This window comes from Beta vulgaris, chromosome 6, assembly GCF_026745355.1.
Source record: "Beta vulgaris subsp. vulgaris cultivar EL10 chromosome 6, EL10.2, whole genome shotgun sequence".
Taxonomy (NCBI): domain Eukaryota; kingdom Viridiplantae; phylum Streptophyta; class Magnoliopsida; order Caryophyllales; family Amaranthaceae; genus Beta; species Beta vulgaris.
The window spans coordinates 24,237,382-24,255,584 of record NC_079207.1 but is presented as its reverse complement, the minus strand read 5'-3'; the positions used below and the strand labels follow the sequence as shown (position 1 = coordinate 24,255,584).

The 18,203-nt window shown below is 35.1% G+C and overlaps 1 protein-coding gene and 1 non-coding gene across 2 annotated transcripts; both read left to right on the top strand.

Moving 5' to 3' along the window:
- Window positions 1-745: 745 nt before the first annotated feature.
- Window positions 746-2,219, top strand: LOC104896306 (S-adenosylmethionine decarboxylase proenzyme). Its single transcript, XM_010683037.4, has one exon. The coding sequence runs from the start codon at window positions 919-921 to the stop codon at window positions 2,035-2,037; it is 1,119 nt and encodes a 372-aa protein (XP_010681339.3). The 5' UTR covers window positions 746-918; the 3' UTR covers window positions 2,038-2,219.
- A 6,288-nt stretch (window positions 2,220-8,507) lies between these two features.
- Window positions 8,508-8,579, top strand: TRNAH-GUG (transfer RNA histidin (anticodon GUG)). Its single transcript has one exon. It is a non-coding gene; the product is annotated as a tRNA-His (tRNA).
- Window positions 8,580-18,203: the final 9,624 nt, after the last annotated feature.

Here is an 18,203-nt window from a genome sequence, read left to right as displayed (position 1 = left end):
TCACTTCCCTGGAAAAAGAATGTGCTTTGATTTCTTTGACAAGTTTATTGTATGCCGAGGTTAATTTGACAAGGTTTTCCAATTTGATAAGAATGCATGTAGATTAATTTTATGTCTATGATTTAATCATCTGAATTACTTATAATTTTCAGCGCAGTAGATGTTTTTTTTCCACCTTTTTTGAGATAAAATCTTTGTATGGCGTTGCATTCTTGAACTTTTCTCGTAATTTGACTGTAGCTGAACAATTTTATCCCTGATAAAAGAGTGCTTGTCTTTATTTTTTTTTCCGATCCATTTAATTTCATGGTCATTTCACAGTATTGTATTTAGATATTCCGATGATAGATTTGTTGAAATTGAAGCATGTAATATTCTGTATCTAATGGCTTCTAATTCTGTTTCTTCTATTTTTTTTGTGTTTATTCATTTGTATCTGTTGTTGCATACTGTGCATGTGTACTAATGGGTGTTTTGTTATGCAGTGTGAATGATCTAATGGAATCCAAAGGTGGTAAAGACGATTCTAGTAGTAGTAGTAAATCCTTGTTCACCCCACTCGACTACGGCATTGAAGACGTTCGACCAAAAGGAGGAATCAAGAAATTCAGATCTGCTGCTTACTCAAACGTAAGCTCGTTCTGTATGCTTTCTATTCTTATGTCTAAGATTAAGATTAATCTGTCTGTTACTCATTGTGCTTTCTTTGTGTCTCTTCTGCAGTGCGCTCGCAAACCATCCTGATATTCCCCGTGCACCGCCTGCTCGACCACGTGAAGTGGTTTAATTTAGTTTTAATTTTCGCATTAGAAATAACACCTTTTGATTACAAGTTCCTTTCTTCTTCTGCTTCCCTCTTTCCTCTGCAACTCCGGTTCCTCTTTGCGACTGTGAGACGTTCTTTTAAGCAATCTAGCCATGACGGTTCCCATGGTTGGAGACAACAACGACAACAACATGACGATTTCTGCTATTGGATTCGAAGGGTATGAAAAGAGGCTAGAGATAACGTTCTTTGAGCCTGGTATTTTTGTTGATTCTGACGGGAAGGGCCTCCGTGCTTTATCTAAGGATCAGTTGGATGAGATCCTTGGCCCTGCTGAGTGCACCATTGTTGACTCTCTTGCGAATGAAAGTGTAGACTCATATGTTCTATCTGAGTCTAGCCTCTTTGTGTACTCATACAAGATCATCATTAAAACTTGTGGGACTACGAAGCTGCTCCTTGCAATCCCACCTATTTTGAAGTTGGCTGCAAGCCTATCCCTTGATATCAAAGCTGTCCGATACACTCGTGGCAGTTTTATTTTCCCAGGAGCTCAGTCTTTCCCTCACCGCAGCTTCTCCGAAGAAGTTGCTGTTCTTGATGGTTACTTTGGGAAGCTTGCTGCAGGCAGCAATGCCTTTGTGATGGGGAATCCTTCCAAGCCCCAGAAATGGCATGTTTACTGTGCATCCGCCGAAACAACAGCCAGCTATGATGACCCTGTTTATACTCTTGAGATGTGCATGACTGGGCTTAACAAGGAGAAAGCTTCAGTGTTCTTCAAAGCTCAATCTGACTCAGCTGCTGTGATGACTGAAAGCTCTGGAATCCGTAAGATCCTTCCAGACTCAGCGATTTGTGACTTTGATTTTGAACCTTGTGGTTATTCAATGAACGCTATTGAAGGACCTGCTGTCTCTACCATCCACATAACTCCAGAAGATGGTTTTAGTTACGCGAGTTTTGAAGCTGTGGGCTATGACCTTAAGATGATTGATTTGAACCAGCTGGTAGAGAGGGTCCTCGCTTGCTTTGAACCGAGTGAGTTCAGTATAGCTATTAATGCTGATATTGCTGCCTATCCAATGGAGCAAAACTGTACCGTTAACGCCAACGGTTACAGTCGTGAAGAGGGTGGCATTGAAGAGCTTAGCTTTGGTGCTTCTGTATTCTACCAGAAGTTCTGCAAGGCTACAACTATGATTGGTTTTACCAAGCCTGCTCTGAAATGCTGCTGGAAAGAGGAGAAAAAAGAAGAAGAAATGAATTAGTACTTCATTTTATGTGTTTTTTTTTTTTTTTTTAAATAAGAGTCCGGTCTTGAACCTGATTTTATGGTTATCTTTTCAGTGTCCCGTGTTGGAATATTTTTATATTGTTATAATTTGAAGTGTATCCCGGATTATGTTATTATGCTTTTATATGTATTAATATAGTTCGTGATTTGGTATAATTTTGCTTTTTGATTCAGTTTATAATCATACCAACTTCCTGAAAAAAAACAACCATGAACAACTTCCTTATTTGAGAAGCCAATCTCATCTTTGTGATTGTGACCGTATTTTGCTATTAGGCTCTGTTTGGTAGAGCGTAAAACATTTTCCATGAAAAGTGTTTTCCTCCCTCTTCTAATTTTACATTGTTTGGTATACAAAGGAATGTAAAATCATTTTCCATGGGAGTAAAATTTCTTTACAAAGATGGAAAAACCATTTTCTTTTCAAAAGGAAAGGAAAACTATTTTCCCTCCATGTCTTGTACACTATTCCCTTACTACCTCCTTCCACCCCCCCTCCATTTTCCCATTTTCCATCCCTTTTTTTACCTGCAACCAAACAATGGAAAATTGTTTCTATGAAAATAGTTTTCCATGAAAATCATTTTACATTGAAAATATTTTACGCCCAACCAAACGGACCCTTAGTGTGAAATCCTTTTTTGGTTTTCAAGTCAACATATTGGAAGCTGATTCTGAAAGTGGCTGCCGAATTTGATTCCCATCGCTTTTAACAACAAATGATTTTTTTTTTCTTTTACTTGTTTAGTTAGTCCATGACTACAAGAAAGCACCAACAATTCGACTTGTTTTTCTCCTCTTCTTTCAATTAACTCCCAAGTATTGTCATGTTTTTAATCAACGTTCTAAAGACTAAATTGCTGTGGTAGCAAGTGAATTGAGACAGATGAAATAGTTTACAAATAAGATTATTTATATACAAGACAAACACAACTTGGTTATTCAAGAAAACAAATAGACGATACGTAGCTATTCAATACATAATAGATAGCATCTCCAGACTCCAATGGTGAAACTCTGTCGCATTAGCTGCTTCAAGCAACACTTCCAAGTTAATACTTGTTTTTTAATGGTTTAGCCCTTCCAACCCTTTAGATTTAAGAAGAGTCTTCTTCTTAGCACTCCTCGCCAAATATTAACCTGTTAAGAAGGTTAAAATGCCACGTTATATGTTTCATTGGTCCATTTCTTGCAATTTGGTCTATCTTGTGCTTTTTTTAATTTACATTTTTAATCTTCAAAAATCAATGATCAACAAATTAAATCTTCAATAAGTGAATTTGAATTGAAGAAATTGGCTTGTGAAAACCTTACAAACATAAATGGGTGGCAAGAGGATTGGGGTAGAGAGGAGGAAGGCAAGGTGGGTTCATCATGTCCGGTTAAGGCCCTGTGTAGCGTGAGCAACAACACAAGGCCCCCAAAAATATTAGGGCTCAATTTTTTGTATTGAGCGCCCAAAGTAAAAAAATTAAATTCTAATTCATGAATCATGATGGTGCTTCAAACTTCAGTCTTCACATCACATTTTACGCTTTTCAATTCTCCCCCATTTACTCCACCTCTTTGGCTCTTTCAATTCTCCATAATCCGTTCATGGCTACTCCTCCAAAACCCCATTAATGGCTTCATCTCTTTCAATTTCAACCGGAAAATCTAAAGTTAGGTTTGATTGGCAATTAAACCTTAGGTTTTTTCACCCAACAAAACCAAAATTTATGTTTTTTTTAATTACCCATCAACCCAACGTTTGTAAATTGTGAGTTTAGTTTATGTTTGATTTCCCCTGTAAAGAAGAAGTAATTTCGATTATTCAACCATGGTCCATGAGCAACCATCTTCTTCAAACAACTTTCATATTCACATCTACAACAACTTTACGAAATTGGCTAATGTTCTATATTTTTTTTTGGCTTCCCCTAGTACTTCAAGGTAATTTCTAAATTACGAACATATTGTTATTTAGTTGTTTTTTAATTTGATAACTAAAAATTCTGGATTATTATGTTTTGGTTATTTCTTGGGCCGTTGGGATTATTCAAATATCAAGTTTGAAATTTCAATTTTTTATTTATTAATTGGGCACTTTATCACAATGGGTATAAGGGTGGAAACTCGAAGCACATTCATGTCTTCTTTTACGAGGGGCTACTGCAAATGTTTGTTTCAATGTCTTCCTTCAAAGTATCTTTACAGTCCTGTTCAATTGTATGAAGAACATGTTGTGATTAGTTAGGTTATGAAGAATTGATTGATGATTTTTCTTCAAAGAATGCTAGAAGGAATAGGATAGAAATTTTCAAACAGAATTTGTATGTGGTATATGTGAATTTTGTTTGGAAAAAGAACCACTTTTATTAGTTGTATTAAATTTTTGATATTTATATAACGTTTTTTTGCAGGGAGCTTCATTTTAATTCAATACAGGCCCCTTAATTATATGAGACGGCCATGGAATTCATTGTGGTTACTAGATGATGCGGCCTTTAAACTTCGTGATCTAATTAGAGAATACCTAAGAGCTAAGTAATGCTCGATTCTTTTTATATGTTTTCCATGGTTTAAAAAGGTCTAACACATTCAATAAATATTAATTACAGAAAATATAGAGTTGTTTAGGAAAACTAGTGCAGAGTAAGCATTATTCCATATTCCCAGTTTTCCTTATATATGTTAAACGTAATAGATAGACTGAATATATACATATTAGCAATTTGTTGAATACTTCCTATGAGTAGAATGTTAAAATTAATTAATACAAGTATTAATTGATACTAGTTTAAACCTCTGTTAATGCACGGAAAATCTATAATATTAGAAAGCTAAATGAAAACGATCCATTGAGTTACAAACGATAAAGGGGATATTGGACAGTTATATGAAAGTTAATAAAGAACATGGAGGGTGTGTTTACATAATCAAAATTAAAACATTGATAGATTATGCGTAAGATAATTTTACATGTTCTATTATAAGCAACGTTTTGGTTACGTGAGAAATTGAAAATCCAAGAATATGAGTTTAACAAATCTCAAATGAATTTAACTTTAATTTGTGCATCAAAATTGTCAATTACTTACGTAAGTGGTATAATAAATAATGAGACTTGATTGAACATTAGTTGGATTCCAACCGATAGAGTTATATATAAGTAAAAGTTATGAAAAGGGGGCCAACCCATTTAAGTAGTATAAAAGATGTTTAATGATAAAGAGACGGGCCAATGATAACAAGAGATATCTATACAAATATAATAAAAAGTGGACGTGATAATGTATAAACGTCATGTAGTATCTCTGTTACTTTACTAGAATTGTCCAATGTGTATACAAGTCATGTCAATTAACAAAAGTAAAATTAACTTGCAACAAAGATTTGAACTCGTGACCTCTTGCTATACATGACATAATTACCATCTCAACCAACTTTTAATCATACCTTAAGTGTCCACATTATTATATGTACCTTTTAAATGTTGAGTTTTCCTTAATATATTTTAATGAAAATGGAAAAAAAATGCATATCAAGTTTGTAAAACAGTATTAATTTGGGGTCTTAGAGAAGGTATTCGGGGTGTTTTGTTTTTAGGTTGTAAGAATGTTATTATTGAAGGAGATAATATGTCTGTTATTCAGGCTATTAAGCGTATTTGGAAAATTCCGTGGACAATTGATAATTTAATTTGTGATGCTGAAAAAGATTTGAACAATTTTGACTCTTATGAAATCCAGCATGTGTTTCGTGAAGCAAATATGGCAGCTGACTGGATGGCTAATCAAGGTCATTCTTCGGCTAATCTTTGTTATTGGTTCGAGTCACAAAATGCTACGTTTTCCACAATCATCCGTAAGGATGCTTTAGGGTGGCCTGTCCTCTGGACCCCTCCCTAGTTCTCTTTCTGGCTAAAAAAAAAAAAAAAAAAAAAAAACAGTATTAATTTGGAGCAACGTCCAAACAAAAAAACTAGTTGTAATATATAATTTGCACAAATTTACCCAAAAGAGCTTCTTTCCATTGGAATATTAGAGTTGAAGAACAAATCAAATAGATAATGAATTAATGATGTCAATCCCAACTCACAATATCCCTAATGAAGATTAATCTTTCCTTCCACATATCAAACTTTTGGTTAACAACTAGTCTTCTTTCTCGGACGATGTCTCGTGTCAGTTATAATAAACAAATATGTTATTATTTTTAAATTTCATAGTTTTTTTTTTTTTTGCTACTTTTCGTATTTTATATCAATTAAAACATTGAAAAATTCACGTCACAATGTGATAAGTAAAAAAAATTTGAATTGTTTGAGTTTGAAAACAATACCTTTAAAGGAATTGTGGTAAGAGAATATGACATCAATATTCTCTTGTACGTTACGCAATAAGTGTTATATATATATATATATATATATACTTGTTTAAGTCTTTTTAGTTATGTATAATTAGTACAGGACTTGATCATATTTTATTTGAAACATTAAACAACAAAGTCATAGTGTAGTGATGGTTAAGCTATTAATTTTCATTTCAAAGGTCACGTGTTCGATACCTTGCACTTACACATTTTTGTTAAAGTGAGATGTACACATAGACATAAAACATTTGTGGTACAAATTTAAGAGTGCCACGTGGCACATAGACTTTCTTTTGCATGCCTTATTTGTATAGATTTGAAGTTGTTTTTTGAAGAACTTGTTTTTCATGACATAGGGTATAAGATCTTTTGATTTGAATTTCGTAAGATTTGGTATGACCTACTTAAGTTCCAATCGATAGGGTATCGAATAAATAGCTTTTTAATCTAGATTGAACTTTACTAGTAAATAGAGTACAAATTCCTATAAGAGACGAGTCTACAATAATTTATTGTGTAATAGGATTAATTCTTGGCCCTAAATGTGTCACTTATATAAAATGTTACCTGTCAAAAAGAGTTAGCTATTTGTCCTCAATAAGTCATTTTTACATACATAGAGCTGATAGAAGTAATCTATTTAAATCTATCTTGTCTTATACGAACTTATCGTATTAGAACTAATATTCTAGTTTATTATATTGTCTAACATATTTAATCAGTTTTATTCAACTTATATTATCTTATCTTATCTTATCTCAACTTATGTTATCTTATATGAACTTATCTTATTTTATCCGAATTTACCTTATAATTATATGAACTTATAAGTTGAACAGAACAAAGTCCTAATGTTAAAAGTGATCATTTCTTTTAAAGTGTTCCCGCTCAACTTGAAAATTGATCCATTTTAACTTGAAACATGATCCATTTTAACTTGCAACATGATCCATTTTGTCTTAAAGAGAATTGCTCTAACAATAGATTTATTGTGCACTCCATGCTCACAATACTAATAGTAAATAAAGATAATTTATAGATTTTAAAATTTTTATAAACTCAAAATCTTATTATAATCCACTGTAAAAAATTTGTAATATGATTTGATCAAATAATAAGTTTCTAAACATAAATTCTGTCAAAAAAAGTTTCTAAAATAAGCCAATAATACAATCGGTGATAGGTTTGAAAAATATCTAAAAATAGAAAATCTATACAAATATATTAAAAGGTGTGCGAAAACAAGAAAACTATGCCACGTGGTGCTCTCTCTAAGGAGTTTTAGTTCATGTAATCCATGTACAATTAAAAAAATAAAGAAATAGCATAGTATAGGGTTTGATCCCGAGACCTCAAATACATATACTAAAGTTTTAACCACTAGGCTAAGTTGTATTTAGTGTTACTAGTTTTTATATGCACGCGATGCGTGCAAAAATACGTAGAAAATTAATTTTTTTAGGGAACGTAGAAAATTAATATCGAGTAAATTAGCGATATTTGAATTGTTGAAGGTTTTCTTTTTGTAATGTCTTTTTTTATTTTTTAAATTAATTAGGTAGTTTTTTTTTAATTTTTTATTTTTTAATTAAATAAAGTAGTTAGAATAGAGATGTAATGAGGGTAAAATGGAGTTTCTAATATTTTGGTGTCCTACCCCTCTTTCCATATAGAATAGAGATGATTATCAAAAAGTATTATATTAATAAATTAAATTTTTTTCTTATCCGAAGAATAGTCCTGAACTAATAACTAGTTTAAATATTTATATCCCTTCAAAGCGAGGAACATGAGATATATGTTTGAAATATATTTGATTTTAAGAGGGTGGAAAAAAAAAAAAACTATATCGTTGAAGTAGCCTGATGGCCCTGGATATGCTTTAGAAAAGTATGTTTGCGTGGTCCATATACTATTGTTTGGTAGAGTATAGAAATAAACATAGCAGACGGATTTGAAAAATGGAGTAGGGGATATGTCCAAAAACAGGCCCGTGATCTGAAATTGTAGAATATTATCGGCTTATTATCCGCATCTACTTCTGCCAGATTGAGTAACTTTCAAAATAATATGGAAGAAGGAAACAAAAATGTGGCTGTAGTTTAGTGGTTAGAATTCCACGTTGTGGCCGTGGAGACCTGGGCTCGAATCCCAGCAGCCACACATTTTATTGAATTTTTTTGTTTTCTACATTTTGCCAAGATTAGCATTTTTAAGTTCTAATGAATTTTGGTTTTCCACATTTTTGCAAAACCGTTTATTATGATTTGGAGTTGGATTGATATTTTGACTAAATCATGGTTCGTATTACATTTGAAACTGCATCTTAAATCGTCTATTGTAGTGTATAGAATAAAATTTTACGTCACATATTATAAAGCTGTTGGTTTGCTTTGATATTTTAAAACAATGGGTAGGACAATTTAAATCCTTGCCACACATTTTATTGAATTTTTTTGTTTTCTACATTTTGCCAAGATTAGCATTTTTAAGTTCTAATGAATTTTGGTTTTCCACATTTTTGCAAAACCGTTTATTATGATTTGGAGTTGGATTGATATTTTAACTAAATCATGGTTCGTATTACATTTGAAACTGCATCTTAAATCGTCTATTGTAGTGTATAGAATAAAATTCTTCGTCACATATTATAAAGCTGTTGGTTTGCTTTGATATTTTAAAACAATGGGTAGGACAATTTAAATCCTTGTCACAAGAACAAAAAGGTTTAAACTTTGAGATGGACATGGGCCTAGGTCCCGTTCCATACTCGGTTCGACTCGAGTCATTTTAAGTGTCTGAGTCTAGAATTGTAAGACTTAGTAGGTCTGTGTCGGATCTGGAGCTGGGTCCAGGTCCAGGTCTCATAGAGCTAGACCCTAGCCACGCCCCATACCCGCACACATACCCATTTTCTTTTATATATAGACTCGAGATCCAATGAGAAGGATTTTAAAATGAGAAGAGTAAGAAGGTGTTTTAGCAAGATTAGCCTTTTTAACTTCTAATGAATTTTATTTTTCACATTATTGCCAGATTAGCCTTTTAAGTACATTTTTCATAGCATGGTCTAGATCGCACGAAATTTTTTATTGCAATTTGGAGTTGGTTTGATATTTTGACTAAATCATGGTTTTGATTTCATTTGAAACTGCACCTCAAATCATCTAATGTGGTGTAAATTATAAAACTTTTTGTCACAAATTATAATTTTTTTTGGTTTGCTTGGGTATTTTAAAACAATGGGTAGGGCAAAAGAAGTTAAACACTTGTTGTAAGAACAAAAGTGGTTGAACTACACGACTACATCACACCAAACCGCTTAATTAATGTGATGTGGTTTGAGACAAAACTTTGATCTGGAGCTGGGTCCAGGTCCAGGTCTCATAGAGCTAGACCCTAGACACACCCCATACCCGCACACATACCCATTTTCTTTTATATATTGACTCGAGTTCCAATGAGAAGGATTTTAAAATGAGAAGAGTAAGAAGGTGTTTTTTGCAAGATTAGCCTTTTTAACTTCTAATGAATTTTATTTTTCACAGTATTGCCAGATTAGCCTTTTAAGTACATTTTTCATAGCATGGTCTAGATTGCACGAAATTGTTTATTGCAATTTGGATTTGGTTTGATATTTTGACTAAATCATGGTTTTGATTTCATTTGAAATTGCACCTCTGTACATCATAAAACTTTTTGTCACAAATTATAAATTTTTTTGGTTTGCTTGGGTATTTTAAAACAATGGGTAGGGCAAAAGAAGTTAAACACTTGTTGTAAGAACAAAAGTGGTTGAACTACACGTTTACATCACACCAAACCGCTTAATGTGATGTGGTTTGAAACAAAACTTTGATTTAAGAAAATGTCACATTGTTATTTTTCGGTTTGGTTATGTCTCCAACAAACTAATCCACCAACACCCTTTTACGATTGCGAATATCCACTCACTAAATAATTCTTTACAATGTAATTCGTATGTAGTGCTCATCCTTTTAGAGCTGGCGAACAAGTTGGGTTTCTGTAGGAGTTGACAATAACACTAGTATAATAAATGCTAATTGCGACGATCATTAAGTGACCTATTGCGGTGGTTTGGCCGTGCAGTAATTAGGGGGGCATCAATAGGTAATTACCTATTGCTGCAGTTCCTAGCCAAAATTCCAGCAATATGTTTATTTTTTAGGAAAAATTGTTAAAAATAAGTTAACCTTTAACCGGTCTTCTTTTAATAAGTTAACCACTGGATTATCCTGAAATAAGTCAACTTTGATACCACTTAAGCCTTGAATGAGTTAGATCACTTATAACCTACTTAACCGTTTAAAAAAAAGAAAAAAAAATCCAGATTTTCTTTTTTGTTATTAATATTTCTCATCTCTCCTCTCTCACCTCCTTCTCTCTCATCTCTCATCACCTCCTTCCATGGCTAACCAACTAACCCCAGCTACCCTCAACCACAAACCAACACCAAACCCTCGACCCACACCCTCGCACAACCACACCTCCGCCCAACCCCCGTAGCCCACCCTCCCCCACACCCGCTGCCGCCCTTAGCCCCCCTCAATGCACCAACCATCGACGCTTCTACTTGCAGCTCCGTCGACGAGCGTCACACCTGCCGCCAATAACCTCGCTGAGCACAACCCAACCCCCGTCGACTATACACAGCTGAGCACAACCCCAACCTCGCTCGCTGCTCGTGCTTCCTCTCTTCTCTCTCTTGCTCCGCCTCCTCTGCTTGGTGTCGCGTTGTGCCACCATGTTGTGCCACCACCCTGCTGCTAGCTCTGCTTCAATCATGCCTGAGATTCTAGTCACGCTGCTAGAGCAAATGTGAAGAGTTCCGGCAAGGCAAGCAGAGGGGGTAGGTGGGTTTTGCGGGACTACGAGGGAGAGGGAGGAGGTTGCTGGGCTGAGAGGGAGGGGGAGGGGATTTGCAGGGGAGGAGGGATGTGGGGGTGGATGGAGGGGATGGGGGAGGTGTTTGCAGGGCGTGGGGAGAGGAGATGGGGAAGGTGTTTGCAGGGGGTGGGGGTAGGAGGTGGTGGCAAGCAAAGGGGTGGAGGACTGGGCGAGAGGTGGTTGCAGGAGGAAGGGGAGTGTTCGCAGGGGTGGGTAGAAGGTGTTTGCAAGGGTGGGGTAGAGGAACCGGTTGTTCCCTGCATTAGCAGGTCATAATGTAATGCTTAAATGATATAAAAGATGGCTTATTCCAGGATAATCTAGTGGTTAACTTATTAAAAGAAGATTGGTTAAAGGTTGACTTATTTTTAACAATTTTTCCTATTTTTAATTAAAAAACACAACATATTGCTGCGATTTTCGGCAGAACCGTAACAATAGGTCGACCTATTGCTGCGTTTCTTCCAACAACCGCTGCGCCCGCAATATGTTGCTATTTTTTAAAAAATATTTGTGTAAGCATTTTACATCCAACCCCTCATGCAGTAGCTGCAATAATATTTTTTGTATAAATTTCGGCAGAACCAATATCCATCATCCTCCAACAACCAATTTTCCTACAACATCCAATCATCTAATATCCAAGTTTAACATGAAATAAATGCGATTCAATCCAATATATAAATAAATATATATATATATATATATATGTATATATATCATGAAATCCAATAATGTTAGTTGGTACAAGTTGCACCAAATTATATTCGTTGTAAAGATAGATAAACAAAGCAAATTAACACAAACTGACCTGCAATGCAATAATCAATAAAGTATCTTGCCCACTTCTTTTTCACCTTATTGATTTGATCTTCTGTTAAGGATCAGAGGTAAGGAACGAGAAACCTGAAAGTAATTCACCAAAGTTAACCTCAAATAGTTAAATAATATATGAAATGAATTGTAAGTGAACAAAAACTTATTTCATTGAAATCCTTCAAACCAAAATATAAAGTGAGTTGCCAAAAACGTTACGCATGACAAAAAACCGCACTTCTCACCTCCTTGTTGTTGTGGGCACTTTATCAAAAGTTTCAAGAAAATGAAGAAATTTATCGTATAAGGAGAATAACGTAGACTTTTAATTGAATAAAATAAGACTAGTATACCTCAACACGCTTCCAAAGAAGACTGTCCCGACGAACTTTGTTGCCCCTCAACCGAAACCTCCTAAAAGCACTACATAACACAACATCAAATGATTTAAACTTTGTTTGCTTTATAATATAATTTCAATTCATTTAAAATATATCAAACCAATCAACTTGCGCTTTCATAGCCAATTTAATCTTTAACTTCCGCTCCTTGTGTATGTTAGCATAATCAAAGACATAAATTCTCCCACGGGACATATGACAAGGAGCATGTCCCGGGTGAAGTCTTTTATACTAGCTCGTAATCCCTTCTCTTTATACCTGTAATAAAAGAGAAGACTTCCTTAAACTCGAGATTATACGTTAATAAGAGGGTAAGTCAATCAAGAAGGATTTAGATCGACAACTTGAAGTTAACCCGCTCTCAAGTAAAGGCTTTTCAGAAGCTGTCCTGCTCTTTCTTATTAAGAGGCTTAGCTTTACCGACATGAAATGAATCTCTTTCCGCTCTCTCAGTTGGTTAACTAGTGTCATTGTCCTTCTGCTTCCTATCACCGAGACTTTCTGCACGAGCCCAAAGGGCACTACTTGTATTGAATTGGCTAAGCCGTAGGCTAGTAAGAGCAAGGAGCTAGAGTTAGCAAACTGGCATACTTCAATCAGTCTAAGCCAGCAAAGTCTAGCAGCCTATTCGATTCCTTAACTCCTAGCAGCGCTTACTCGAACAGCAGTTCGGCAAAGAGCGCTTATTCACCATCCATACATTCCATGCTTTTATTAGAGATAGGAGTAAGTATCACATACTATGATCTTCCTACTATTATCTATTAAGACTAACTTAGCACCTGGGTGGAGAATCTCCTTATTTCCCCCACAGAGAAGGAAACCGCCTCCTCGTGAAATGGAATGGATTTCACCTCTCAGACCGGTCTTCTCCAATAGAGCATAACAAGTCTTTTCGTCGAAAAAGACATCATAAATATCACAGTTGCTATAAAGATTTCATGGCAAAATCGTGTAAATCTTATTTCAGGATAACATTTGACAGATTCCCGATCAAAGATATCCATTAATACCACGTTGAATAGCAATCTTGAGACTTCACCAATAGGTGGAATATTATGGTCTAATGAAATCAGAGACCCATCATTCCTATAGATAGGAAGATCAAATATAGACCTTACTAGTCTAAATACCCATCACCAAGAAAAGGCTTAACGGCCTTTAAAACGTGAGATTTTCTAATCACTGATAATGATGAGGCCATCTCAACCTTGTACAACTTATCAACATTCTTCATATCTTCCAGAGTCTTAACAAGAGCAGGAAACCTATCAGATAATCGAAATCCATTTTCGGGCAAGGTACCATAAATAAGACGATGCAGGGTGACGGACAAACCCATTAAGACTAGACTATCCTTTATATATGATGCCTTGATAACTACTACAATTGTTTTAGTTACGTATGTATAAACGTCAGGATAATCCGGTAGTATATCACTGAGAAAGTGCATCATATCTTTAGATGGACTAGAAAGATATTCTAGTCGGCCTAGCCTGTAATGACCATTTTCAATTTCTTGTTGAGTCATAGATAATTGAAAGGGGGTTAAACTAGGTAGTAGATCCTCAGATTTCAGTCTATGATATGTATGATATATATCAGTTGACAGCTGTAATTGCAAACTATTGCAAGTAGAAAAATCTCTCCTAATCCGATGACGGCTATTGCAAGATTGAATAACAATAATTACTAAAAAATCAACATGCCATACAACAATCAACATTTGTAAAACTATTAAGATAGAATATTACTCTTGAAAAATTGGCGTAAAGATGATACTAGCACCAACAAGGATGGATCGAGTCAAAGCACACTGAATGTAAGTCGTTACATTCTCCAATGCATTTACATCCGTGGTACTCTCCGGGCTCATCCAACAGACACGAACAACATCCCCAAATCCACTCAAGTCAGTCTGCGATGCCCTATAAAAAGTAGACAAATGTAATTTTATGTGCAAAATACAACTATCATACAAGCAAATGTAAAAAAAATCATAAGTTTGATTCTTGTTACCTAATGTACAATGGGATAATAGAAATATTAAGCACCTCCCCTTTCAAGAACTAAGCATTATCCTCCTTGGTCAGATAAGTGGTGAATCTTCTAGATAATGGAATAAGGAGCTTGGCAAGGTTACACCAATGGTATCATCGTCTGCGACGGCATCAAGGGTAAGCGTATCTGCTAACTCCCTATAGTCCTTAGTGAGGGATTCCAAGAACGATGCATCATCGATAACTTATAATGAGTAATCGAATCGGCTGAAAGCTGCTGGCTAGGACATCTATTAGCCTCCCCCGAAATCCCCTTTTGTTTTTATGTGTCGGTGTAACCTAATAATTATTTTTGAGAACACGCATAAGATTATGTAATTTTTGAATTTAATGCTATTATTTTTATAAAAATGGATAAGATTTGAACAATTACCTCATCACAAACATTTGCACTATATTTTTTTCGCCATTGCACCCACGTACCCAAATCACTAAATGTAGTGATGATTTCATATGTGGGGACGGGGACATGTAGTGGCAAATGACCATATTTCTCTACATAATGATGAACTTTCACTCGAAGGTGATCATTCTAGACCCATGAACTATAGTGGTCTCTTCAAAAGCATAAGAATGTGCATCTGCCACTAGACAAGTCTCTCTACTAGTTAGGTCTATCAAATACAATCGACATGGAGTCTCGTCCTAACATTAAAGTAATGTTCTAATTATGTAAGATAATTATTTGTATAAATCACATATATATATGATAAATATATGTACAAATGGTGGAGTAGGTAGCTAGTGGGCCGTGAAGCAGATTGCCTAGTAGATGGTGAAGCAAATGGTGCAACAAATGGTGAAGCAGATGATGGAACAAATGGTGGAGTAGGTAGCTGATTGGGATGTGAAAGCACCATATTCTGCATATACGTTGCAATGTCATTTCTCCAACTTTCAGACATTTTCTACATGAATGCTTTATCTAGTTCCTGACTCGTCAAACTGTAAGTACATATTTTTTTTGTTGTGAGCCTCATCGTGGGACCTCTTTTACTCTTGCTAAATGCCTTTATCTTCCCACCTGACTTCTTCCTTCTCCTTTGTGCACCATAATATGCACTGGTCCGACGACGATCTAAGAATCAAAATAATAAAACTAAATTAGAGAACGAACAAATAAATTACATATTCAATTTTCACAATAATTAGATAAGTGTGAACCTGAGGGGGGTGGATGACGTGGATCAGATGTCACCTCAATGCCAAGTAAATAATTCCAATCAGCCTCTTGTTTCCATGTTTTCCACCAAGCATCTTACGCGTCTGCAGCACAATCATTATCCTCCCCCTGGTCATGCTCCTTTTCTGGGATAAATGGTGCATCGGAATCCCATGAGTGATCACTCAAACCGTCACTAGCCATATCTGTAGCATATTTAGAAACAACAAAAAGTGTTAAACAAAATTTAAAACAATATATATAAACATGTCTGAACGTATTATTGTAACGAAATCTATTACAAACTAATCAATTTATAATTCAAATTACTCATGTAGAACCTTTTTTACCTTTAATTTTGGTCAATAGGTTGCTCGATAACGGTTATTCCTTTTTGGTGATCCACACGCATGTAACTATTTTCAGTATCAGACACATCCATCATATAACCATTCGGGACTCAGAAGGGGGGGGGGTATCATCAAACTTATCATATTCTTCTTCATTGTCAACGTCACCGACTCCTAAAATCTGCCTTTTACCATATATAATAATGAACCACTGATGATCTATAGGATCAGATACATAAAACACTTATTTTGTTTGTGATGCGAGGATAAAAAGGTTCTTCAATGTCACGCAGACGACTCATATCGACTAGAGTAAAACCGCAATCATCCGTTCGCAAACCACGTCGATTGTCCGCCCACTTGCATTGAAAAAGAGGCATAATGAAGTCATAATAGTCGAGCTCCCTTATTTCCTGAATGACCCCGTACTATGATTGTGTAGCATCAATCAGAGTTTTATCCATTGAAACCTCCACAGTTTTGTACCACCTTAGATTTTCTTGTCATGTCATTCAGTGTCAAAGGTATATCCATTGATATCATACCCCTCATATGATTTGAAACTGTCACGTGGACCGTATGCTAACAACTTATTGGTATCAGCTACATGATGGTTTTTTTGCAGACAATTCACCAATTACTTTATTGTGGAAACGAATAATGAAAGACCTGTTATGCTCATTCATCAACGCCCTCTCCCCTTTTGGCGGGTTTTTGTGCCGCAATTCACGCATATGTCTATCTAAGTATGGATGAACTTTTGTAATATGGTGCAACATGAAAATATGAGCTTTACTCAATTCACTCAATGAAGGCGAAATATTTCGCATTCCGACCCCACCCTTGCCTTCTAACCTACACTCGTCTATGGACTTTGGACGACCTATCATCACAACCTTACCAAAAATGAGAAGGACAGTATCCTCCAACCTCTTCGACAATTGTTCTTTGAATAATACTTGCCTCTGATTTTGATGGATTCCTTACTTTCATTTTCAAAGAATCCATATGTGTCTCAAAAGGGTATGCCCATCTTAAAAACAAAGGGTCATACAGTTTAATCTCCCTTATCAAATGAAGGACTAAGTGAACCACAATGTCAAAAAAATAATGTGGAAAATACATCTCAAATTGACAAAGTGATCACCACCTCATTTTGCAAACTATCCATCTTATTAGGGTCAAGTACCTTATTGTATATGGTGAACACAACCTCGTGATGGCAAGCCTAACATGTTTCGAAAGAATCCCGCGTATTGCTATCGGCAAAAACACCTACATCATCATATGATAGTCATGGGAATTCAACCCAATTAATTTGAGATCAGTCATAGAAACAAGGCTTCTCATGTTAGATGAGTATCTAGTGGGAACCTGAATACCATATAAACACTCATAGAAAAACCATTTCTCTTGCGTAGATAATGTATAACAAGCTAGAGGCAAATACGTTGTTGCCCCTTTGATTTCTTAGCTTTTTCCTTAACCTTTGGCCATAAATTAGATGTAACACCCCCTAATTTCTCTCTTTTGGAAAACTTATTTAATATAAAACTCCTTGAGAAACTTGAGAGTATTGCCGCCACATGATAACGTTAAAGGCTTAAATACTAACTACTAATTGAACTTTAAACTAATGCAGCGAAAATAACTTAAATAACTTCTCTTTATTAATATATACTTTATTGTACAACTATATAAAAATAGAATTAAAGAAAATAAAATAACATCTCCTTGACTAATTATGATTGCTCACTAGCTCCCCCAATGAAGTATGCATCATCTCAACCTGTAAAATCTGCTCGCCAAAATAGGGTCATCACAGGACAAAGCCATAAAACAAAACAAATAAAAGCGTGTCAGTAAAAATACTGAGTACATGTATATGCGGAATATTGAACACTTTATTTAATTTAACATCTTTAAATATTTAATTTCGAAAAACCTTTCTAGATACTTGATAATACTTGTATAATATAAAGTATATAACCTTGAGAAAAATCCTTTTTCCTTGCCTAGGTACCATTCCTAAAGTGTGCACACCCCCCAAGTTTAGTATTCCTTACTGAGTCTATTACGAGGAGTTACTA

Coding starts and splice junctions, on each gene's coding strand:
- LOC104896306 (XM_010683037.4), top strand. CDS start 919: ATGACGGTTCCCATGGTTGGAGACAACAACGACAACAACATGACGATT.